This window comes from Megalops cyprinoides, chromosome 21, assembly GCF_013368585.1.
Source record: "Megalops cyprinoides isolate fMegCyp1 chromosome 21, fMegCyp1.pri, whole genome shotgun sequence".
NCBI lineage: Eukaryota > Metazoa > Chordata > Actinopteri > Elopiformes > Megalopidae > Megalops > Megalops cyprinoides.
In genome coordinates, this window is record NC_050603.1 from 1,062,501 (window position 1) to 1,089,549 (window position 27,049).

General features: G+C 48.9%; 1 protein-coding gene across 2 annotated transcripts in view; it reads right to left on the reverse strand.

Annotated features, from left to right (window-relative positions):
• Window positions 1-19,373, reverse strand: part of tbc1d5 (TBC1 domain family, member 5) — a 41,402-nt gene extending 22,029 nt beyond the window's left edge. For both annotated transcript variants that reach the window (XM_036515780.1, XM_036515779.1), the window contains exons 1-3: window positions 19,298-19,373; window positions 3,189-3,257; window positions 649-764 (exon numbers count right to left, since the gene is read on the reverse strand). In XM_036515780.1, coding sequence (XP_036371673.1) covers window positions 649-745 — 97 coding nt within the window. In that variant the 5' untranslated portion in view covers window positions 746-764; window positions 3,189-3,257; window positions 19,298-19,373. The remainder of the gene's footprint in view (window positions 1-648; window positions 765-3,188; window positions 3,258-19,297) is intronic.
• Between the last annotated feature and the right edge of the window lie 7,676 nt (window positions 19,374-27,049).

A 27,049-nucleotide genomic window follows, 5' to 3' on the forward strand; every position in this document is an offset into this window, starting at 1 on the left:
AGGACAAGTTGCTCAGATTGGAATCTTCGCTCCCTCTGAGAGAGAGAGAGAGAGAGAGAGAGAGAGAGGGAGAGGGAGAGGGAGAGGGAGAGAGAGAGGGAGAGAGAGAGGGAGAGGGGGGCAAGAGAGAGAGAGGAGAGAGGGAGAGGGGGGAAAGAGAGAGAGAGGAGAGAGGGAGAGGGAGAGGGAGAGGGAGAGGGAGAGGGAGAGAGGGAGAGAGAGAGAGGAGAGAGGGAGAGGGGGGAAAGAGAGAGAGAGGAGAGAGGGAGAGTGAGAGAGGGAGAGAGAGAGAGGGAGAGAGAGAGAGGGAGAGAGAGAGAGAGAGAGAGAAAAAGAGAGAGGGAGAGAGAGAGAGAGAGAGAGAGAGTGAGAGAGAGAGAGAGAGAGAGTGACAGAGAGAGAGAGAGAGAGAGAGAGAGAGTGAGAGAGAGTGAGGGAGAGGGAGACAGAGAGAGAGAGAGGACTAATACTGGAGCAGAACACCAGAACTACCCCGCGGGGATGGAATGCACTGAAAGGCCTACCGCGCTTGTGAAAAGGGACCAAGGGACTTCCTGGATGGTCAGGGAACAAACTCTCAACCTCTCCAGGGACTCTTCTGTACACATCTAATTCAGTGTGTATGTTAGGACTGCTGATGTCACTCACGTCCTTTCGTCCTGTTGAAGTTCTGCAGGGGGTCCAAGCCGGTCTCATGATCGTCCGTCTGGAGGGGGTGCCTCGTCTCAAAGTTGGGGTGCTGCATGTCAAAGAACTGCTGCCACCTGCAGGCCATCAGACACATCACACTCCGGGTTCATTCATATCACATACAATCATGACATCAATATTTATTCCAGGGCAACTCTGGATGGCAACTGCCACGCCTTAGCCACGCCCAGGAAGTGACCCTGCACTTCCAAGCAATGGCCTATCAGACAGACAGAAAGACAGGTAGGCAGGCAGGCAGACAGACAGGCAGGCAGGCAGACAGGCAGGCAGGCAGGCAGGCAGACAGGCAGGCAGACAGGCAGGCAGGCAGAGAGACAGACAGGCAGGCAGGCAGGCAGGCAGGCAGGCAGACAGACAGACAGACAGACAGACAGACAGCTGAAGCGGGTCCTGGAGATCATTCTCTCTCCTTCCTGGTTGGATCGCTGACCTTGCTGCTGATCAGTGATTGGGGGAATTTGCGCACTGAGTTCTGAGAGTCCTGCTGGCAAAAAACCGATGCAGCGGACAGCTCAGCGTTTGTCTGTCTGTCTGCCTGCCTGCCTGTCTGTCTCTCTGCCTGCCTGCCTGCCTGCCTGCCTGCCTGCCTGTCTGCCTGCCTGCCTGCCTGTCTGTCTGTCTGTCTGTCTCTCTGCCTGCCTGCCTGTCTGTCTGCCTGCCTGCCTGCCTGCCTGCCTGCCTGCCTGCCTGTCTGCCTGCCTGTCTGCCTGCCTGTCTGCCTGCCTGCCTGCCTGCCTGCTCTCCTCACTCTGCTGGTCTGGCTCCTGTGTACAGACCAACCAGCCAACCATGACAGTTCACCTGACATTAAACCCCGCCTAATCCAGAATAAATAAGCAGCACTGCTCGCCCCTGACTCCATCTCTCCATGTCAATCAAACACACACACATTACCACAGCAACAGACGGTGTAACAGCCACACTCCTCTGAGATCACACAGCAGTTACATTTTGTCATAACTGCAGATGTATGAACACAAATTTTTATCTATCTGGAGGTTTTTTTACACCCTGACATGGCTGAACAGTCACCACCCCGGCAGACTTCAGTCTATTATTTCATTACTTTATAATACGTTTTCAAAGCCTAAATTAGATAACAAATGATATCATCAAGGTCAAGCGGTGATCATTTTTTGGAGTAAAACCTTGGGTATCCTGTAATGAGAGTGTAACTCCTGACTGAAACTGAAAGTGCTCAGCGTGTTACAGGCGGCCCAGCTCTGGCTCACTGCGGCAGTGAGAGCTCATTCAGGCCCTCTGGGGTTTGACTGACAGTTTACGTTAAACTGGCTCCACAGAGCTGGCTTGTGCCCTGGACCTCCGTGTGCTTCCACATCTGCTTTGATGTGCATGAGCGTGTTCTAGAACTCTGTGTGCCTGTAGGTCTTCAGCAATTGCATGGCTGCGTCCCAAATCACACACTAGCATGCTGCAAGGGGCTGTGCAGTGTAGTGCGTGACCGCATTTCTGCGTCATAATTCTACATCATCAAACCTTAACCTCAGCCACATTAGGCTTCTGCTGCATGGCCAGCCAGCTACAGAATTTCGCACTCAAAATAAATACTAAAACTGGCAGGTTAACTTACGCAACAGAACACCAAACCATCTACGATTGCGAAATACTGATTTAAAACAAATGTGATACTAACAGATGTTAGTACACCTACCTACAGCAGCTGCACAACTGTTAAAACACTTCCTGGGCAGTGTCCTATGCTCTCTCCTGCAGCATGACATCCAACTACGTTCAAGTATGAGCATGCCTGATGGCCAGGAATAACTGCCAGAGCGAGCAGTTTGGGACACAGCTCTTGTGTCTGCGAGTCTTCTAGAACTCTGTCTCATTCTTCCAGAACTTTGTGTCTGACTCATCTAGAACCAGATGTGTTCTAGATCCCTCAGAATTTCAGTTGTCATTACATTTAAATATAATGTAAATGTAAACAGACATTACATTAAACATTTAGCAGACGCTTGCTCCAGAGTAACGTACAAGGTTTGAGCGCAAAGTGTATCTAATAAATTGGTATTAAAAAAATGTACAAACACTACCAACCATATGCAAACTTGTACCGAACACAGAGCTGACATCACAGGTGTGAACTTGCTTTAACATGCAAGGGCAACACAGCACAACACAACACACCCTACAGCAGGACCACCCCCTCCCAGACACCCCACAGTAAGACCACCACATATCATTATCATCATTACACATAAAGGGAAGAGAAGGTCATGCCCGGCTGTGTGTCTGGGGAAGAATCATCCACGAGAGGCAGCCTACAGGTGCTCCTCATTGGCTCCGCTCTCTCCAGCCACTGTGTGCTTTTTGTTTGCGATCATATATAACACTCGTGTTTCCACTGAGCTTCCTCTAACAGGAAACAGGCTGGTTCCGTTCTCCTGCAGCTGTTCCGTGTCACACTGCGCTGACGCGTGACGGACTACGCGCTTCTCTCCTCCGATACTCACTGTCAAGGTGACAACGCTCCTGTCCTCATCGGGCTGCCGTCAGACGTGGCTCTGCGCATGAAGACGTACCTGAGGAGACAGAAGAACCCGACAGGAAGCTTTACATTAACCCTCAGTAAGAGCAAACTGCCAGAGGGCAGAGGCAGGAGGCCGTGATCACACGACAGAGCAATGCCCAGTCTCTGCAGTGGCAGAAACCTCTGATGGGTGTCATCCACACAGACCCAACCCTGCAGCTTACCATTAGCACTAGCACCAGGGCACAGGCCAGCAGCTCAGAGCCCCACAGAGTACAGCTCTATTAGCTGTGCCCGCTCTGTGATAACTGAGCTCTCTCTCTCTGCCCCCTTTCACTCGTTTCTATCTCTTTCTCAATCATCTGTCTCTCACACTAATGGTATTTTCATCTTGAAGCTTGTAACCTGTTCACAGCATTTGCAGCAGGTTCAGTAGCACGCGTTGCTACGGAATGGTCCTGCGTGTTCAGGTCCCTGCTTCCTGAGCACATCGGCCTGTCCCGGTGCCGCAGCGGGGCACCCGGAGGGGTAACGGCAGCGCTTACAGGAGGGAAACCTCTCCTCCCTGCTTCAGAGCGTTCTGCCCGGGACGTCTGGCCTGGAGAGGGGGAGAACACTGCCCCCGAGACACAGGGTGTGCAGCTCAGAGCAGTAGGGCTCTCCTGCAGGGCACGAGGTTATGCTGCATACTGACCGAATCCCTGCTTTACTCTTCCTCATGTGTCCACACACTGCCTCCACTCGACAGCGCTGCACCCGGAGGACACTCCTGTAATTACAATTCACATCACTCCTGACACAGTGATGAAAAGAAGGACACTGAACACATGACTGAAGACCGAGACAGTGGGAATTCTGCAATTTGGGCGGTAATTAGAGGTGATGATGTGTAGGAGGACCGGCTCAGCTGTGGGGATGTTTCCTCATTTAGGTGCGGAGTGTCTCTAGAACACAGGTAATAGCAGCAACAGAGACTGACTGCAGTCAGCAACGGAGCAGAGTCCAAACATCGTGCTTTACACCTAGCCTGCTCTCACACACACGCACACACACGCACTCGCACACACACACACACACACACACACACACACACTCACACACGCACACTCACACAAGCATGCACACACACACTCACTCACACACACACACACACACAGGCAGGCAGGCAGGCAGACACGCAGACAGACACACACACACACACAGACATTCACTCTTTCACACACACATTTTGCCTCACACACGCACAAGTTTGCACAAGGCGGCTCACATTAAACTCGGTGACGGATGTGTTCAGAGCACATTTAATCTGCAACTGCAACTCAACTGCGACAGCAGCCAGTTAAAAGAGAGGCCTCCGTACGCAGTAAACGTATGAGTGGAAATTTCATGTTCTTTTCTCATGTGTCTATTTATAAGCCCTGCCATGCCTCGCTCTGTGACACGCGCTTCTGCAGCCATTCCGAGAAAAATAAACAGGAACACAGGGCAGCAGCAGGTGTGACCCCGGCAGCAGAGACCCGCACGTGAGAGCGGCAAAGGGGCCGAGGGCTTCCTGCAGGAAACGCAGGCGCACTCTGTTACAGGACACCTGCAGCAGCGGCATGCACATCATTCAGCACCTGCTGGAGGCACAAGACCAACCCTAACCCCCCCACACCCGCCCCGCCCCGCACGGCCACGACGCTGCGCTCTCAGGGTGGGGGGGGGGGCGGGGGGGGGGGCAAGCGAGCAGAAGTGAAAGCTCTGCAGACTGTTCAGGGGGTTGCTGTGGAGGACAGAGACTGCAGGCATCAGTGAAACACACATGTGACCGAGCGAGAGCAGGGCATTGTGGGTCCCTGCCACCCACACAACGGTCATGAACCCTGTGTAAGGAACAGCAGAAGCCCCCCCCGCCCCCCAGGGATCTGACCCTTTGACCTTGCAGCCCAGTACCCGCACCTCCCAACCCCCCCAGCTCCCCCAGTGACTTGGATGTGGTGCTAGACATGCCTCCACACAACCGATCTTCTCGCTGCAAGCCTCTTGTAGTGGAACCGTTAAATCACAAGACCAGGGCCTGGGGGTGGCTAGTTGCGCAACGCTCAAAGCGTACGACCCTCAAGCGGAAACTGAAAGCCTCTGCCCAGACAAGCAGCTCGTTCAATTTCCCAGCATGCAATCTGATGGGCCATTTAGAGACCAAACGAATCAAACGTGACCATCTGCCTTTCAGCAGAATGCTGTAAAAGTGTTTTTTTTTAATCAACAAAAGAATTACAACCTGACGGGCCCAGAGACTGTGCAAAGTGAGTGGAAAAATCTGTTAGGTGCTGCCTATGGATGACGAAGAAAAAAAAGAAAAACACACAAACACATTTTCGATTTATCAAAATGCCAGTGTCATCCTTGTTTCGTTAGCTGTTAAGCAGCTCGGCTTGCTTCGTTAAGAGCGACCAATCAGAGACAAGCAATGGGACCTGACTTCACCACCTCAGTATTCCACTACTGCTGACAGACGCACAGAAAAGGAATCTAATGAATCCGCTCTCCTGCCCGATCACAGCCAATCACAGCCTCCGTAATGAGAAGGAGAAACAGCCCAAACTTTCCTCGTTTTTCCTCACAGGAACGTGTTCTGAAACTTATCAACTCTCACACAGTCCAGCGGGACTTCACTCCATAAAGAAATCTGGCAACCAAAACGAGTCTTTTTAATTCAGAATTTAATCACCACACAAAGCAAGAACTTCCTTAAAACAAGGACAAGACCCATGACAGGATGCTGTTAAAACATCAATCTTAGCATTAGTGTTGCTTTTGTTTTATAAAGAGTAAACAGATGCCAATAACCACTGCTTATTTTAAGATTATATTAAGCAAACAATACACTATAAAACCTAGTCCATCTTAATTAAACTAGGGACAGGACAACATTTTTCCAGAAACCAGGACAGAATGCTAATGTTCGCTAACAAACTACAGCCAGCACAAAACTCCAGCATTAGCTGGTATACTCTGGTCTGCACAAAACTCCAGTGTTAGGACGAGGTCTCAATAAATGACCCTGCAGTTTTATTTTACTGCGTTTTGCCTACTGCTGTTTGATATGCTCCTGAGAGGCCAATCTCACCCACTTCTGCTGTGATGACTGGGCGGGCTGGTACTTCTAAGAGAAGGTGCCCCTCCTCCAGCTTTCAGGCTTCAGCAACAACAGACTGAGGCTCAGACCCTGAGGTCTGTGCTGTCAATCACTCACATGTCTGAACCTATCAAAACACTTTGCTCTCTATGACTGCAGCCAATCGGTGAGTCTTTCACAGGACGTGACATTTCCACCCACTTCAAGGCCCATGAAGCCTCAGCTACCTGTTTGATAAAGAAACATTTTAATGGTACATGACTGGGCCGAGACCTAAACCCGTAATGCACTGGTCACTCAGTCTGTAAAACTTTAGACTGTAAACTCACCTCAGCGGAATTTCCTTCCCTACCTGCAGCCTTTTTTAGCAGGACTCTGATGTTAAAGCCTGTTTTAAGTCAGGAAACATAAAGGCAATTAAACCCAGCGATTCTGGTTTCTGAATGAAGTTCGGCTGGAGTGAAAACAGGGCCGATCCTGAAGCCGTTTCCTTTGTTGGAAGAGATGGGACTTGTGTTGCTTACGCTCCTGATTAGCAGACTGATTTATGCCACGTTTGCTTAGAACTCAAACCACAGAATGAGAAAATACACTGTGGCTTCAGCAGATGCTGCGCAATTAAACGCTGTTTCCCACTGTAATTTCAGGGCCTCCATCTAGACAAAGCCAATCAAACAAACCACCGGAAGAGGCCAAAATCACTCCGTCTCCTTGTTAAATCTGACTATAAAGGATGTGAGGTGCAGTGTTCGTTTTATTTTGGCTTATCTCAGAGGGAGACCTGGTGGAAATCAGCATCGCTCTCCCCTGTCTTTCCACACCTCACATCTCACGCTAAAACAATGATCAATCAGCCGCTATCCGCTCCGTGGGGAGGCTGGGGGCTCGGCCAATGCGGGGCTTATCCTGCCCTAATCCACACACGCAGTCGGGGCGCCTGCCAGGAACGGGGGACACAAACTGTTCTCATCCCACACCAGATTACCAGGGTACGAGAGAGCTGCCGTCTCCCTGACCCCACGGCCGCGGTATCCGAGACTACACCCGACCTCTTCCCTCACCTGACATCCCTGTGACACGCCCACAGCACGGTGTCAGGTGTCACCTCAATGCCTCACCTGTTTGACATGTGATGGGAGGACCACTATTTGAACACATGAATCTCAAAGTGTGAGCTTTGGGGGCAGCTAGTGAGGGAAAGGAAGGAGGGCTGAGCAGCTGGTACCGTACAAAGGTATGATAAACTAAATGCTTTCCTATGGTCACCTTACGACTGAAGGCCATCCACTTCACTGTGGTTAACGTATCTCTGAGACTGGTAGATATGTTTTGGTTTGATGTGTCACATGATCACACTGGCCAATCACATACTAAACTAGAGGATACAGAGAAAAGACAATACTGAGCCACTGGAGAGGTGACAACAGCAGGCAGTTACTGACATGACCTTTATGCTTGAACTCATTTCGGTGGGTCCCATGTCGATACTTTTTTTTGACAATTTCTGCCTGTTTACCAGCTCTGTGTGCCAGTGTACGGCAGCAGGATGATGCTGAGGAAGCAGTGAGCAGAATCCTGGAGCTCTCAGTCACCCCCTCTCACATGCAGGCCTGCGTCCTCCTGTGGAAAACCACACACTTTCCCCACGAGTGTTCTAATAATACCACCACACCACAGAAAAGCGCATTCATCGGTCTCCAAACTCCCTATGGAGCACAATACCGCTGTTGTGCCAGGCCTATGGAGGCAAAGGCCGTGTTCCTGGAAAAGCAGCTGGCGTTTCGAAAGCAAAAGGGTCACTAATCTTACAGCACAGAACAGCTCAGTGTGTGTGTGTGTGTGACAGAGAGAGACAGTGTATGAGCGCTCAGTTCAGGCATAGGCTGGACTGCCAGATGCTTTTTCTCAGGTGACTTCCTGACACAGCCCCGCAGGTGTAGCGTTCGCCAGAAAGCACCCAGGTATCTCACAGAACACCGGCCAGTGGACACATCAAAGGCTTTCAGTCAGGACGGGATGAAGCATGTACCTCCACCTGTACCTCCACACACAAACGCTCTCCCGGGATCCCGCTGCAGTCAAAACCACACTCTGACTGACATCCACACTCCCCCCCCCCCCCACCTGAGAGAGGAAAGCAGCTAAGCCTCCTGACCTCACACTGAAACTCCTACTGTACGCAGCTAGCACTATTAGCAGCTGCTAACAACACTGCCTTCATTACTGCAACAAAAAGTATTCACTGATTTAAACACAAACATGGGTCAACATTAATTTCAGAATAAAATTTAATTAATCATGGCCTCTTTGATCACAGCCAAATAAAGGAAACCTAAATTAAATTAGAAAGAAATGCTCTTTTCACAAATGTTTCAGGGTCTCATATTTAATTGACACATACAGGTCTTCGCTTCAATATATCACATTTTATTTATTATCCTGGCCAGAATACTTCAGCGCCTATAAATACAACATATTACTTACATAATATGTTCTCTTCCCAACATTAATTATGGAAATAACACAACAAAGGCATACCCTAAATCCATTACTGCGGCAATTTGGTCTTGTCTCAATAAATCAGCATCAACAATCAAAGCAGAAACAGTTTTTTATGCATAATGTAGGCGCTCATCGGCACAACATCTGTTCATTACGCTGGGTAATGCACTCTTCATCCCTGTAACGTAAACGAAGTGAATGCATCTCCACTGAGAATGAGACCGTGAGACATAAACACCCAGCTCCATCCCACACGCACCTCCTCGCCTGCAAAGATATCGTCACGCTGCTTCACACCGCAGGCGCTGAACAAGTTCTCAGTACTTTTTGTCCTTACATTAAAGAACAAGAAGTATATTAAGAATCAAATATTATTTATAGAAAAACTTCAACATCTATTCTTTCACAGTGCAATGCGCTTTGTCTCTAATTTTGAGAAACAAATTCAAGGGCACATCACATTTTTTGAATGTTTGCACAACACAATGAGTTCAGCAGTGACTGAAATAAAGAAGAAAGTGTACCACCCACAGTGTATGAACAGGCAAATAAAAAAACTCTCCATCACATGTACATTAAATACGGCCCAGGGTGTAAACCCACTGAATGCTGAACAAAGCATAGCACTTCACAGTTTAACACTTCACTGGTGCGTTCTTACAAATAATCAGGTCTGTTTGCGAGGTAGCAACATCTACAGTATCACTGCGCAAACACAGAGACCCGGAGCACAGTGTCACTGCGCAAATGCAGAGACCTGGAGAGACCCGGAGCACAGTGTCACTGCGCAAACACAGAGACCCGGAGCACAGGGCTGCATGGTGATCAGCATTCCAGCTCAGACTCTGCATCTTCAGACTTGTCAGAATGCATGAACACACCCCTGTATGCCCGCAGGGTGACGCAGAAGCCTTTAAATAATGAAAATAAAATGTATTCACTAGTAAATTGTAAAAGCTCCTGTCATTAAAGATGTAAGACACAGAGGGACTGACTGCAATGTTTTAACCATGACAATGTATCACAGGATACATTTATGCGTTTCACCTCGTTATGCGTGTATATGTTTAACAGGCTGCTGGAGATGAAGGATGCTGTTTTATTTAACATTCCTGAAGATAAATGGAAGCAGACAGTAAATGGACTTCACTGCACGTGGCAAGACGAATGAAGCTCAGGATGTCTGTCCAAGCACTTTCACAGAGTTTAAAATTACAGCACACTTTCTCAGGGGTTCACTCTCCAATTACACAGACATGTTAAATAACAAGATGACAATTTCAGATAATTTTTTAGTGAGGGAGACTCTAAGCTCCCCTTGAGCTGTTCATAAATGAATAAAAATTCCTGAGAAGCACATGAAAGGACTGGAATATTGGCTTAATACAGCGCAGAGCAAGGAGGCTCCTGTCTGCTGTCACATGATGGGTCAGAGCACAGCATTCTCACACTCATACACACACTCAGCGCTCTCACACTCATACACACACTCAGCGCTCTCACACTCATACACACACTCAGCGCAGCACACTCATACACACACTCAGCGCTCTCACACTCATACACACACTCAGCGCAGCACACTCATACACACACTCAGCGCAGCACACTCATACACACACTCAACGCTGTGCTCTCACACTCATACACACACTCAGCGCTCTCACACTCATACACACACTCAGCGCTCTCACACTCATACACACACTCAGCGCAGCACACTCATACACACACTCAGCGCTCTCACACTCATACACACACTCAGCGCAGCACACTCATACACACACTCAGCGCAGCACACTCATACACACACTCAGCGCAGCACACTCATACACACACTCAGCGCAGCACACTCATACACACACTCAGCGCTCTCACACTCATACACACACTCAGCGTTCTCACACTCATACACACACTCAGCGCTCTCACACTCATACACACACTCAGCGCAGCACACTCATACACACACTCAGCGCTCTCACACTCATACACACACTCAGCGTTCTCACACTCATACACACACTCAGCGCTCTCACACTCATACACACACTCAGCGCAGCACACTCATACACACACTCAGCGCTCTCACACTCATACACACACTCAGGGCAGCACACTCATACACACACTCAGCGCTCTCACACTCATACACACACTCAGCGCAGCACACTCATACACACACTCAGCACAGCACACTCATACACACACTCAGCGCTCTCACACTCATACACACACTCAGGGCAGCACACTCATACACACACTCAGCGCTCTCACACTCATACACACACTCAGCGCTCTCACACTCATACACACACTCAGCGCTGTGCTCTCACACTCATACACACACTCAGCGCTCTCACACTCATACACACACTCAGGGCAGCACACTCATACACACACTCAGCGCTCTCACACTCATACACACACTCAGGGCAGCACACTCATACACACACTCAGCGCTCTCACACTCATACACACACTCAGCGCTCTCACACTCATACACACACTCAGCGCTGTGCTCTCACACTCATACACACACTCAGCGCTGTGCTCTCACACTCATACACACACTCAGCGCTCTCACACTCATACACACACTCAGGGCAGCACACTCATACACACACTCAGCGCTCTCACACTCATACACACACTCAGGGCAGCACACTCATACACACACTCAGCGCTCTCACACTCATACACACACTCAGCGCTCTCACACTCATACACACACTCAGCGCTGCGCTCTCACACTCATACACACACTCAGCGTTGCGCTCTCACACTCATACACACACTCAGCGCTCTCACACTCATACACACACTCAGCGCAGCACACTCATACACACACTCAGCGCAGCACACTCATACACACACTCAGCGCTCTCACACTCATACACACACTCAGCGCTCACACTCATACACACACTCAGCTTTGCGCTCTCACACTCATACACACACTCAGCTTTGCGCTCTCACACTCATACACACATTTCCCTGCGTTTACCATTTTACCATTATGATCTTAAACCAACGGTGTGGAAAATCAACATTTTGAGAAAATAACTGTATACACCAATAAGTGCCAACACAACCTGCTAGTGAGAAAAATATTCCATCTCCCCACTAGAAACCGAATTCATGGGATAAAATTTTCACATAAATCAGACACTGCAGTTTCTCAGTGCAGTTTGTTGGAAATTCAGTTTTCCAATTTAAAAACTTGTGAGAGCCGCTGAAACTTCTGTTAAACTCACCTTCAAACTGACAGTGAGAGACAGCACCTGAGTACTTTAAAAGCCAACTGCCCGTCTCACCTACAAACCGGCACAGGTCCTGTGGAAATCAGAGCGCAGACAAACCTGAAGGTGCTGTTGAGCCAGCAGCGTCCAGGCAGCAGAGTGCATGCGCCACACGGCCATTCCACCACCTCCCTCTCACGCCAAGCGTCAGACAGCTTTCACATACAACTGAATACATGGATGCCTAATCGAACATTTGACAGTTCTCAGTATAATAAATTGTGCATAAAAATTCTGAGAGCGGATTTGGTTAGGCCCTTTGTCAATGTCTCTGGTAAATTCAGACTCGGGATCATGCCGGCCACCGTGTGAGCAATCTCCATAGCAACATCACTAACACTAAGAGGGGCCTACCTCTCCTTTGTGGCAAAAACTAAAAACATCAAACGGGTAAAACTGTAACGGGTTGTCAAGCAGAGCCCATCTCATCCGCTGTAGCCTTCTCACTGTAAAGCCAATAGCAGAGCTGAAGCTGAAGATGTGGGCGGAGCTTCCCTAACCATGCCATAGTGTGAGATATTATACGTTTACACAGCAGACACGGCAAAAATGCAATCTCACACCGTAACCACGCAAACTTGCCTTAAATGCAATAATGGCCAAATCAAGTCATACATTATTTACAGCTTATCATGAGGAGAGTGTTAATAATTCAAACTGATCAATAATTTACTAAATAATCAAATAAATAAATAATGAAATTCATAAATAAATCACCGGATAAATACTTTCGCTAATCTATACATCACGAGGTCAGAGAGACAAATGACGCGTCAGTGGGACTAATAGGGTTTTCTGACACATTTTACAGCAACAGAGACCCAAACCTCATTTCTGTGGCAGAGACGCAATCCTCTCTGAGGCCAGGACTGAGGGTGTGGGCAGTAAGCCTGTAGGACACACTTCCTGATTTAAAAATATTACGTTTCCTAAATTGCTGAGATAATTACGCCTCACTGTACCGTGCAGAATTCCATGCATTATTAATTTCTGCGAGTTATTAATTTGGCTGTGATAAGATGCAGATGACAGCATCATTTATTCACTCACTCCTGTAAACTGCAGCTGCAGACACGGCTATCAGACGCCTCACGCAACAATCAGCTAATTCAGCTAATTCAGGACTGAGTTCCTCTTCCGTTAGTACACCACACACACACACACACACACACACTTTCTCTAAAAAAGAATTTTAAAAAAATCAGCGTTGGTGCACTCTCCCTGTGTGCAGTGGTTGGTTGGGGAGACCGTTATGGTGGCTGGTGAAATCACCTACTCTTCACACTTTGACAGGTCAGCATTGTTACGCCGCAAAGTAAAGGCAGTAATCACTGTGTTCAGAGCAGCGGCGTCAGACGCTTTCATTTCCTCTTTACTGAACTCACTACCTTACCATTTCCTAGAAGCGTGCTTTGGTAAGCGTGTGTGTGCGCGAGCGCATGTGTGTGTGTGTATGAGGTCTGCATGTGTGTGCGTGTCTGTATGAGGTGTGTGTGTGTGTGTGTGCGTGTATGAGGTCTGTATGTGTGTGTGTGCGTGTGCACGTGTGTGAGTGAGTGTTTGAGGTAGCTGCGTGCGCATGTGTGTGTGCGTGTGTGTATGAGGTCTGTATGTGTGTGCGTGTGTGTATGAGGTGTGTGTGTGTGTGCGCGCGCATGTGTGAGTGAGTGTATGAGGTGGGTGTGTGCGTGTGTGTGAGTGTACGAGGTGTGAGTGCTGCACCCATGGGGCGCTCAGTCAGTAAAGGTGTTCACAGTGTGCTACCCCTGCCGTGTCCCCTGTGGCCAGCGACCAGGGGGGTGGCAGCACAGACACACGTAACGAGGGGGTACAAGGGTACAAATTTAGGCAAAAAAGTAAATGCAGGGTGCAGTGAACCTGCAGCTGGAACGCCTAGCAGTGTCTGCGCGCCAGGCCGAACTAATCGCTCCAATCACAGGGAACCATCACTGTCATTTTATTAAATTAACTGACACAAGATTGAATTAAATAAGAAACATTGAATGTGGGCTCTCAGAGGTCTGACTCCGGAGCGTCTTTCTCTGTCAGAAAGCCGGTGGGGGCCTGCCCAGGCTCCTTCAGCTCAGAGGAAAGGAGGGAGATAAAGAGACAGAGTGCTCGGGGGGGAGGGAGGCTGAAGGTCACAGGTTCAGCTGGGTAACAGGTAATGACGCTAATGATTGTGCATCCGACTCTGAGAACGAAATGACGGAAATCTGTTCTTCTTTCCAAGAGCCGCCACACCCCCAGTCACATTGGTTACACCAGCACCCTGAGGTGCTGTCCTCCTCCCCCTCCTCTCTGCCCCCCCCCTCCTCTCTGCACCCACCCCCCTCCCCTCCCGCAAGCTGGGCGTCCCGGCTGAGGGCCCTCCCAGGCAGCAGGGATGACTCCTCAGGGGAAAACCGAGGCTGACGGAGGCTATGTCCCCTCCAGTCAATCAGACGAAAGCCATCAGAAAGCCCAGAATCACAGCTGACTAACCCTGGCAGACGTCCCAGCTTAAATGGCTGAGTGACAGAAAGCTTTCAAACCGGAGAGCACAGATGAGTTTAACAGCTCCACGCCCGAGAGGAACACCTAACTGAGAGGATGAAAAAGAAGCGCTATGAGGATGGAGCTCATCTCAGATCTGCCCAAGACCAGGGTGCGTGGGGGGGGGGGCACTGTGCGAAGACCCCAGAGGAGTGTGAAATTCTTGGAGAACATTTTTCCTCTGCAACAGCAAAGATTCACCCAGCACTCCGATCCTGAAGGCATCACAGTGCGAATCAGCAAACAGAACCCCAGAACACGCAGCGTTTCTAAGGCCAAGAGCTCCTGAAGCAGGAGAAACCTGGAACTCCTACCCTTACATACCAGCTCTCAGAATGAGCTTTACCATTTACAGCCCACAGAGGCAATATTTAATCACTCTGTCTTATATTGGGATGAATAATCACATACACATGACAAATGTTTCTGCACCATGACAACACAATCTCTGGCTGTGCAGCCTGAAAACCAGTAATATCCAGCAAATTCCTTCCCTAAAGTGGCACAAGCTTTCACTAAAGATCCCGGGTGAGAAGCCGCAGGGGTGAAAATGGGTGTAAAAGGTAGCGCCAGAATCATTCCTCAGAGCTCGACCGTAATCACTTCACATGCTAGATAACTTCACTTCTAACCTTTATTAAACACCAAGAGGGAGGAAAAAGGAACAGAAACACAAAATAAGAAGATAGAAGCAGAGTAAAATGAGTAATACCAGGGGAACAGTGACAAAGGAATGTAGAAAAGGTGTATGTGGACTGACAGCAGTAATACTCACACAGAACAGCACACACCCCCAAAGCCTTCATCACCACCATCATCCTCTTCCAAAGACACTCTCCCTTTCAACTCTCCTTCACAGGGGAGAGGACATGTGGGCCCATGATTTTTTTAAATTCGGTCTGTAAATTGAGGCAGTGCGTTACAGGAACGTTTCCTAAACGCATTCATTTATTCGGTCAGGAGAGATGTTCCTGGTGAAGGCCAGGACCGCGTAATGAACTCGATTATATCAGAATCCAGCACAGCTTCTGAGGTGGATGCGTGTATAACCTGCAGGCCAGCGGCTCTGAGGTCTACAGAAATACCACCACACAACCTGTCCGGTCAATGCAATGCCACACGCCTGTCAGTCTCAGTCTCATGGTCAAGGTCCGTTTAACACAAAGACCAACACAAGACATAACAAAACTTACACTCAAATTATGACAAAATACACAAGATTTAAGAGGAACCTTCTTTAACCTGAAGAGAAATGTGATACTGCACCTAAATGTCGTATGTGGTGCTGTATCCCTGAGGTTGCAGGTTTGACTCTTTGGACAGCACTGGCTCTGCACCCTTAAGCAAGGTGCTTCAGCGGATACGCAGCCGCACTCTCAGATGAAAGCGGAGCTGTGCAGGGCGTCTGCCAAGCCCAGGAATAATGGCTTAATGAGGAGGGTCAGAGGGGAAAAAGCTGACTCTGTTAACTGCTGCTTAACACAATTTTACAAACTTTGACTGGAGATACCCATCGCACGCTCGGTTTGACCGGGTCAGAGAGCCCCGCTGCAGCCAGGTCTGCTGCGTCTGCTGCGTTCTGAGAGACCGTGTCACATACCGGCCCGGACCGGAATGGAGCTTTCTGCTGGGTCAGAGCCTCAGCGGTGGAGCATCTCTCTGCAGGACCTGCTGCGTCTGCTCATTTACTCTGTATTTAAGAAACCCAACAGAGACTAAATGTGAATGACTGCCTGAGGCTAAACAGAAACCTCCGGATGCCTGCAACTCCTCTGCCGGCCTTTTCCACTGCACTAGTACCATGTGGTTTCCATGGCAGTCAGGGATACACTCAGGACATGGGGGTTCCTGTCTACCCAATAACCTCATTTCTTTTCACAACACCCAAAAACTGAAATAAATCTGACCTGGACACTGGACTGCACCTGGCACACCTGATGAAGACACAAAACCTTCTGTGGCTGCAGGTGTGAGGTGGATTTCTTTCCGTAATTCTGAGGGGAGAATTATGCTCCTCCTATTTTACAGTGTCATCTGCGGCTGGAAGTACATTTACACATCTTTGGTGGACAGCCTTGCTGGAGTGTGCAGAGTGACACACCAGAGACAGGGAGTACAGTGAATTTCTTGAATTGAACTGAGTACAGTGCCCATACCCCACAGCATACCCCCCCCTACCTCATCCCCTCTGTCTCCCGGAAGCTGGCTGTGTATTCGGGTTGCCAGATATTCAGATGGAGGTTGCCAGGTGAACAATTGCGTGTGAGAATGCTATATGTGCATATGCTGTGTGTGTGAGAGAGAGTGTGTATGTATGCGTGTGAGAGTGTGTGTGTGTGTGTGTGTGTGAGAGAGAGGGAGAGAGAGAGAGAGAGAGAGAGAGAGAAAGAAAGAGAGAGAAAGAAAGAGAGAGAGAGAGAGAGTATGTATGTGTGTGTGTGTGTGTGTGTGTGTGTGTGTGTGTGTGAGTGCTCTCCCTTCTCTCTCTTACAAGGCAGCGCTTCAACTCAGCATTCACGGCTCCTCTAAACAGACTCACATGCCTTGATGTCTGCAGCCAATCAGAGCAGTCTGCAGGCATGTCACATGACCCTGGAATACCTCCAAGGCCTGCAGCTCAGAGCTGCTTGAGGTTTTAGTGCTGATTCACTGGATACACACACACACACACACACACACACACACACACACACACACACACACTCACATCCTAACTCTACACTGAACACACTCATTCACTCTGCATGACACACACAACACTACACACTCACATACTCTACACTACACTAAACACACATCCTCGTCACAAAGCACACTCTTAATCTGTGTGACACACACTCACAGCGTGAAACACACACTCAAGCAAAAGACACTCACAGGGCATACACACTACCTCGCTCAGGGACGAACACGCTCAGCGACTCCTCTGTTTTCAACCCTAAAGGGACTGATTACTGAGCACTTTACTGCCAGAGCTCTGTTCAATCTAACAGCAAGGCACCTTATCCTGAAATATTCTTCCTTTCCTTCCACAGCACTGCGTTTGGTGACGGCTGCAATTACCAAAAAAATGTGTGAGGTCTGAAAAAATGTGGCAGTTAAGTGGCTCATGACTAACTTTATTCTGGAATCTCTGACTCCGTCAATGTGCGTACGGACCAACGGAAAAAAACCCATCTGTGCAGAAAGAAGCTCTTTGAGGTGTCATTAAGCGAGCGACGGTTTAAAGGCCTGTGCTGAAGCAGAAAGAGAAACAGGACTGCTTCTATTTCAGCTGAGGGTGAGGCATGTGGCGAAAAATGTGATCGCTTTCATGCCTGAAAACATCTTTCGAGGATGCGGCGAATCCGATTAGAGCTGGATCCAGGCACGGAGGCATCTCCAGGCACCTGGCTGGGGACCGTTATGTGAAGAACGTTCACACACACAGCATGAGCCATCGAGTATTACCCTCAGCACACGGCGAGTATTACCCTCAGCACACGGTGAGTATTACCCTCAGCACACGGCGAGTATTACCCTCAGCACACAGCAAGAGGCTGCAGTCCGCTTGCATGGGCAACTTTCTACAAAATAAAGCCATTTCTTTTTTAGGCAGCTGGGAACACTCCCTCGGTGTACTGCACCATCAGCATTTCAGGCCCCAGTGTATTTCAGTCACACCTGGACTGCCCAGGATGTTCCAGAGGTGCACTTCACCTGAAGGCCAGGTTAACCTGAAACAGGAAGCCCCACGGCAATAAACCAAGCAGAAACACCAGGATCATAACCTACCTGTTCTAATAAAATACACCACCATCACCCCGGCCCCGACCACAGACTGCAGCAGGGTGAAAAGCTCCAGGTTACAGCAGGGTGAAAAACATGAGCTCAGAGGCCGTTTCTGTTCCAGTTTTCAAAGATTTCCCTGGTCTCGTGGTCAAGTGGTTTAAATCTCCCCTAAAGTTGCCACTGGCCGAGAGTTCCTAAATTATTCTTTGTATTATTCCACACAAACGTCTGTCCCCATATATAAAACGTACAGCAAGCAACTTTTTGTAGCTAGCCAGCTGGTGCTAGGAGAAGCGGCTGGGGCCATTTTACATCACTATCAGTAAATGAAAAAGGTAAGCGGAAACCTTTAAACCTTCGATCAAGTTTTGCATAACCGCACTGTGCTGACTATCGTGCAAACCAGCAACACTGTCAATCTTGTAATGTGGTGTTAAAATGCAAAATACTGCACGACAATCGACAGTCACTTTCAACTATTTGTAGCTAGGTAGCTCGCCTGACTAGCTAGCGGAGGACGGCGTCTTTCGGCTGCTAGCGTTAGCTCAGGCTAATGGCTGTAATATGGATTATGTAGTCTTGAACTCGTGTAAACATACATCTGCTTCATAACAAATAACGCTTTTCTCAAGCTTGTTTTGCAGCGGTGAGCTCGCGATTCATGCCTGTATCATGGCAGCAAATCCAGGAAGAGAATCTGTCGGGCAATGCAAGATGCACGAGCCACGGTCCCAGGCCCGCACGCGCTCGACACATTCAAACAACACACAAATACGCTGCGGGTCTATGCATTAAAACGATCCGATGTGGTTAACGAAGAAACATGAAAGCAGTTCTGCTCCCGGTGTTTGCTGTATTTACCTGCAAAGATCATGCGGTTTCTCCTGCTACTGCTCGGAATGCGAACGTAAACACTCCCCGGTCAGGCGGATGTGCAGCGATCAGCTGATACGGCATGTGACCGGGGTGCCGAAGCCGTCTGCTGAGCTCCGCTCATCCCTCCATCTCCCTGATAAAAAACTAGTGAGAGAGTGAACGAGAGCGAGATTAAAGAAAGCGATCTTTTCAAATCCTTCTGTTTTCTTGTTCATATCAGCCTGCGTTTTGGTTGTACGTGTCAGTTGTGGAGATTCACAACCTGCTAAATATAGCAACATCCAACCAACTAGAGAAGAACAAAGGAAAACATTAGCATTCATTCAATCGGTAGACGCAGAGCAAATGTGCAGAATACATAGATAGATCAGACCGTGCCGTGGCAACGGCGTGAGTTCATTCTCTTCTCTATGTATAATGAGAGGAGTGATGCTTTGGAACTCCATTCAAGTTTACATCAAACAGATGCTCACCTCACCTGCACCAGCGAATGGCATGCCAACACCATGACAACTTCACCCCAAAAGATGTCTGTGGATTTTTGTATGCACAGAAATGCACTGCACTCTTTGACCTCAGTAGGAAACCAGAGAAGACAATTAACCTTTGTAGACTTTTAAAATGTGGCCCTTTGCAAAATAGCAGTGGTTGCTATATTTAGGAGCTTTTGCCAAATATTTTTTCTCATGGCTTCTGTATTTGTGCATTTCAGATCTAAAACATACAAGCATAAAACATATATAAACATGCGACATTTGGTCTGGTGTGATCAGCAAATATTTGGTTAACCTCTCAAATGTCCCATCCTCCTCCTTCAGCTGCTCACGGCGGAGGGAGAAGGAGGCGTTAAACTGCTCCCTCGTTCTCCTCTCCCCTCTCACAGCTCCTCATTGATCCAACTGTCTGATGGCCAGTATTTGATCAGTGTATTTGTTTAAGTTTTATCTGTGAAAATTTACATCGGCTCAATGTAGCTCTCATTCAATTTACTGAGTACATCTGCAGACATCTTTGATAGCTCCTCCAACCTCTGGGTTGCTGATATTGCTCACATATTACGCAATCAAACACGTGAATGGTGTCAAAGCCCCATGCAGGGAAAGGACAAAACATTGATTGGTGTGTGGATGGTTGAGGTACGCCCACTCTGAAGAAACCCCGACCAGTCCCCCCCCCCCCACACTCCCCACTCCCACTGTTGGGCAATGATTGACACATATTTGCAAAGTAGAGTTGATTGGTGTGTGGATGGTTGAGGTACGCCCACTCTGAAGAAACCCCGACCAGCCTCACACACACACACACACACACACACACAGACGCGCACACACACACACACACACATAGACACAGACACACACACACACACACACACACACACACACACGCACACACACACAGACGCACACACACACACACACACACACAGACACACACACACACACACGCACACACACAGACGCACACACACACACACACACACACACACACACACACACACACACCAGCCCCCAGGTGAATACCTGCCATACCTCTCAGCTGTGTGAGAACACATTTAGCGGCTATTTCTATTTCTCATATCACACGTATGAGTGTGACAGGTGTCATAATCAGGAGCAAAGTTCATTTTCCCTGCAGACTCACTCCTTTGCCTCTGGCCAAGTTTCAAAACTGTTTTACATTTTATTTATATATAAAACCTTTTTAAGAAATGCCACTTATACTTTAAGTTCATCTCACCACAACAACATCTGCACTACAGCACTGCAAGCCACCAGCTATTCCCAGCGCTACAGATACAGCCACCAGCTATCCCCAGCGCTACAGATACAGCCACCAGCTATCCCCAGCGCTACAGATACAGCCACCAGCTATCCCCAGCGCTACAGATACAGCCACCAGCTATCCCCAGCGCTACAGATACAGCCACCAGCTATCCCCAGCGCTACAGATACAGCCACCAGCTATTCCCAGCGCTACAGATACAGCCACCAGCTATTCCCAGCGCTACAGATACAGCCACCAGCTATCCCCAGCGCTACAGATACAGCCACCAGCTATCCCCAGCGCTACAGATACAGCCACCAGCTATTCCCAGCGCTACAGATACAGCCACCAGCTATCCCCAGCGCTACAGATACAGCCACCAGCTATCCCCAGCGCTACAGATACAGCCACCAGCTATCCCCAGCGCTACAGATACAGCCACCAGCTATTCCCAGCGCTACAGATACAGCCACCAGCTATTCCCAGCACTACAGATACAGCCACCAGCTATCCCCAGCGCTACAGATACAGCCACCAGCTATCCCCAGCGCTACAGATACAGCCACCAGCTATCCCCAGCGCTACAGATACAGCCACCAGCTATTCCCAGCGCTACAGATACAGCCACCAGCTATTCCCAGCGCTACAGATACAGCCACCAGCTATCCCCAGCGCTACAGATACAGCCACCAGCTATTCCCAGCGCTACAGATACAGCCACCAGCTATCCCCAGCGCTACAGATACAGCCACCAGCTATCCCCAGTGCTACAGATACAGCCACCAGCTATCCCCAGCGCTACAGATACAGCCACCAGCTATTCCCAGCACTACAGATACAGCCACCAGCTATTCCCAGCACTACAGATACAGCCACCAGCTATCCCCAGCACTACAGATACAGCCACCAGCTATCCCCAGCACTACAAGTCCCAGAGTTCACCACGGTAAAGTGATTGCCAGTTGGAGGAAAAGCTTGACTCCACTGATATAATCCATGAAATGTGCAGGTGCTGATGATTTGCAGGGTGTCTGAGAAATGTAAGACAAGTGGACCCTGGCCACCCTACCCAACCCTGGCAACACGAAGCCAGTGCTCTGTGTGAGGGAACTCCAGGTCAGAGCTGGATAGTGACATCACTGGGGAAGCCAACAGTTAAGTAATTTAATTTTAATTAATTTTTCTGAACATATAAAGTGATATGTATAGCAGTTTTTTTTACAATCATCTCAGTGTTCTCTTGCAAGCTGTTCCTCCCTCCCCTCTCTAAGTTATGTTTTTGCGCTCTTTGAAAGAAACATTACATACAGCGTTGTAGAACCTCTAAGGCAAATGGATAAATCCGCATTAATGCCAAAGAGACCCTCAAAAAAGCTTCCTGTAATGAAAAAAATCTAAAGGCAAGTAGGATCACATGAGACCCACAGCAAGGGGACACTTTGCCCTTATGGAGAATCATACTGTGCTAAACCATGTGTACGACAACACTGCAACCAGCAGCAGCTGACTCCCCCAGGGATTAAAAACCGGGGTGAAATGATATTAAGCAGAACCTTTTGTTAATGGTTTGGCTCCAGCTAAACCCCTCCCCCCACTTTCTGCACTTGCTACAGTCCTGTGAGGAACAGTAAATGGTAGAGAATTCCCGGTGGACTGCGCCATCCTCTTCTGACAGGGTGAGAGAGGTTTTTTTTTTCTTCCAGAGTCCTTGGCATACATCACAGCTCTGACAGAACTGTGACACTAGATAAGAGGGAAGATTCACAGAGGTGCTTGTTGGACAAGGGTGCATTCCTTTTTCAACAAATACTCACCAAACTACGTCTACGTCCGGCTTTAAATCAGCAAATTACACCTCAGCACTACCCAACAATGTGTGTTCTGTTAATACCAGCATAGTACTTAACAAACTGATGGAATCATTACTTAAATATTGCAGGTGTGATTCGCAGGTGGAGTTTTGCGATTGCAGACTCGAGTGCCGCGCCTTACTTTAATTCCTGCGGTAATATGTGAACTGCAGAAGTCTCCCAGGAGCAGGGACCCAGCTCAGCTGATGAAAACCCCACAGATTAAACCCCATTCTTGGTTAGTCAGACTGTCCTAGAATTGCCTTCCACATCAATCCCAGCATTCTTTAGGTGTATGGGCCATTTCTTCCAAGCTGCATGGCACACAGGTGGTTAACTGTCAGAAAGGATAAAGATCTCTTCTGTAGACTGCATGCACCAGCCTCTGATTGGCTCAATGTTCTCATGATTAAACCAATCAGCATTGAGTATGCATCAGCAAAGAGAGAAACCGTCCCAACCACAGGAGATCCACCAGCAGTGTCCCTGCTTAACTTTACTGAAGGGCTTTTCTTTGTTTTTTTTTCCTGATTGTGTGTCTGTATTTTATTAATTTAATCTCGTGAAACAAAGAGGACTTTTTCAGTATGAAAATAATACACAAACCTGTCAAGAGAACGCATTGTGGTGAACCGTTTTGCAGTACAATAAGCAGATCGTTTGTTGAGTTCCCCTCCCCAAAGGCATGAGGAGGGAAGCCAACACAAAGCTCACATTGTTGGGTAAGAAGGGCCGGCTGCGAAGAGCTGAACAGCTCCTGAACAGAAAGCCATTGTCCCGGGTCTTTGTTGTCAGCCTGTACTCTCTGTCTGAGATGTCCCCACGGTGCTGCAGGCTGAGTGTATCTGTATCTGTATCTGTCCACCCTCTGGCCATCTAACATCATGTCCCTAACTATCGTAACTAAAATTGTTTTTTTTCACAGTGTGTCTCATAATCTTATTGCGTTCACTAAACACATAAGGATTGTTAAAAACAAATAAAAATAAATCTGTAAAGAAACAGAGTTGTCACTTGCAGTTTGTTGAATTTAAGGACTGTGCACTTTGTGGCTGGATTGAATTTGCGGTTGGCAGTTAAAGTGTTTTCAGTGTTAAAGCCTGAGATTAAGCGTCACATCAGATCCTGTTAATTGCAAAGCTGAAGATGGACACTGGAAGGCAGTTATTGAAAAAGTTTTTTTTTCTAAATGATGCTTTTATAAAATCATCCCCAACCCTACTGTTCTCAGTAGATTTCAATCTATTAAAAAAAAACCCTTTTCCTGTCTCTGCACTTTCCTCCCCAACATTCAGCAGGGACGTGTTTGTGTGGTACAGAGCAACATAGATGGCTGGGAAGCGGTGCATTATGGGAAGGGTGTGTGTAATTGGACAGGGAAAAATGAAAATGCCAAAACACACATCCCAGAATGGAGTGGCGGGGTGGGGGGTGGGGGGGGGGGGGGGTGGGTGAGGGATTGAATAACAGTAATTAAGGTGATTTCTCGTTAGTTGAGCACCTGCACCGGGGACTATACTGCTTCCCAGTAGAGCACGGTTTAAATGCTGGAGCCTGGTTACTGTCAGTCTGGCGTGGGGATGTGTGCATAGAGGGAAATGCTTACCCGTGTTCTGCTTCCCTGACGATGTGTGCGGGGATCTGTGTAAATTTCCACAGCAGAACAAAGCTTCTCAAAGCTGCCGATTTCCCCCCGTTGATTTACATTATTAGCATTTTGTAGCAGCTCATAGGACACCAAAACAACATATCTAAGGGTACAAGAAAGTACATTTTTAAAGCTGTGGTCTATAAGGCTAATTTGACTCAGCTATGTTTGAAAATGACCGTATGTATAAATTCATGTGTATGTGTGTCCGTGTTTGTCTGCGTGTGTGCGTGTATGTGAGTGTGTTTGTGTATATGTGGTGTGTATGTGTGTGTATGTGTGTGTGTGAGTGTATGTGTATGTATATGTGTGTGTGTGTTTAAGTGTGTATACATTAGGAGGTTCATTAACAGTCAGTGATGTAAAAGCTTGCTGCAGGCGTGTGAGATTATCTCCCACCTCACGCTGGTCATCACGCATCTCCGCTCTGCTCTGTTTGAATCGGCCGCAGAGGCTGATTCTCCTTCTTTAAGCCGATTTTTCCTTTTTCCTCTTTATTGGATTTTCTGCCATTCTTCTGCAGCTCCATCTGTTTCTTTAAACTGCGAGTGTAAGAGGGGGATCCAGCAGCGGCATGCTGCACACGGCCAGATAAGACACATGGAAGGAACCCCACGCACACACACACACACACGCGCGCGCAAACATCTGTCACTGCCGCCGACACACGCGAGACGACGCGCTTTGGCGCAGGAACAGGCTGCTGCTTCATTAGCATTAAAAAATGCGACGCGCTGATTTGGGCCTATCAGGCGGGGCTGAGTGCTGCGGCTCGGCCGGGCCAGGCTGTTATCTGCGCCTCGCAGCCACGCAGCTGCTTTGCCAGTGAATCTGCTGATGTCTGAAAGCGACATGCGGAATAAAGGAGAAGAATCAGGTGCTCGCACACGCGCCTCCTCCCGACGTTATTCAGAGCGTCCTCCCAAACCTCACTCGCTCTTTCAGGCTGCGTTTGGGTTTTGTTTCTGTGTTTTTGAAAAACAGCATGAAACAAAAAGGGAAGAAAAAAATCTTCCTCTCCCTCTCTCTGTGAAAACACCTTTACCTTCATTCAGTCTCCAGGTAACCCTGAGGGCCTTCCCTCACCTTAGCCTGTGCCAGGATCGACTAAGAGAGAGAAAAGGAGAGAGAGCGGAGGGAAAGAGGAGAGGGGTAGAGGTGGAGAGGAGAGGAGAGGAGAGGAGAGGGGTAGAGGTGGAGGGAAAGAGGAGAGGGGTAGAGGTGGAGAGGAGAGGAGAGGGGTAGAGGTGGAGGGAAAGAGGAGAGGGGTAGAGGTGGAGAGGAGAGGAGAGGGGTAGAGGCGGAGGAAAAGAGGAGAGGGGTAGAGGTGGAGAGGAGAGGAGAGGGGTAGAGGTGGAGAGGAGAGGAGAGGGGTAGAGGTGGAGAGGAGAGCAGAGGAGAGGAGTGAGATAACAGTGAGAGAGGAGTGCTGAGAGGTAGGAGAGGAAAGGAGAGAGGATGTGGAGTGGCTTTGGGGCAGGATTAGGGGGCTGCACTGCTGGTGGGCCCTGGTCCTTTGTGTGGTGTAATCTCAGTGCAAATCACACACAGACACGCAGGAATTCTGGCCCCAGCTGCGGTCGCTGCAGAGGTAACAGGCCCTGCCGAAAACCAGCCAGCACAGAGCTCCAGCAGGGGGAACCCTCGCACAGAGATATGGGCAGGAGATCAGGCCTGTGAGGTAATGGGAACATGAAATAAGCCTCTCTTGGGGTTAGCTGTAGGATTCAAAAAGTCATTTTTAATTTGGTCACTCGAGCTGGTGTCTAAAGTGGCAGGTTGGAGAGATGGTAGTTAAATATCTGTCTGGCGTAATTTAAAAATTATTTTTCAGAACTGTTTCTCTTTGGTATATGTGGTACATGTGGCATTTCTAGCAACAGTGAAACAGAGCAGTGTAATGTGTAGGGTGATGGCTTTCAGAAAGGATTTAAGTGTGTTGGTTAGGTAGTTTATCAATCCGCTTTAGATGTTAAGAGTAAGTAGTTTTCGACAGGCGTTAATCGTGTGGGGACAGTGGGTAAAACGCGGGGGTCAGGTCATAACTCCTGCTGGTCTGTGTGTTCAGGGGAGGAGCCTGACTGCGGGGCGGAGCCTGATTGCGCGGCGGAGCCTCACTGCGGGGCGGAGCCTCACCGCGGGGCAGAGCCTCACTGCGGGGCGGAGCCTGACTGCGGGGCGGACCCTGACTGCGGGGCGGAGCCTGACTGCAGGGCGGAGCCTCATTACGGGGCGGAGCCTCACCGTGGGGCAGATCCTGACTGCGGGGCGGAGCCTCACTGCGGGGCGGAGCCTCACTGCAAGGCGGAGCCTTGCTGCGTTATTTACCATGCACTGCGTCTGTGTTCGGCCGCTGCAGCCGCACTCTTTCCCGTTCGGCACATGGGCACGCCCCAGGCCGTCTCGGATTTTCGCTTCAGCGGAGGACACAACAGCGTTCCTTCCCTGGGAATCCAGGAGATATTTTTGGCA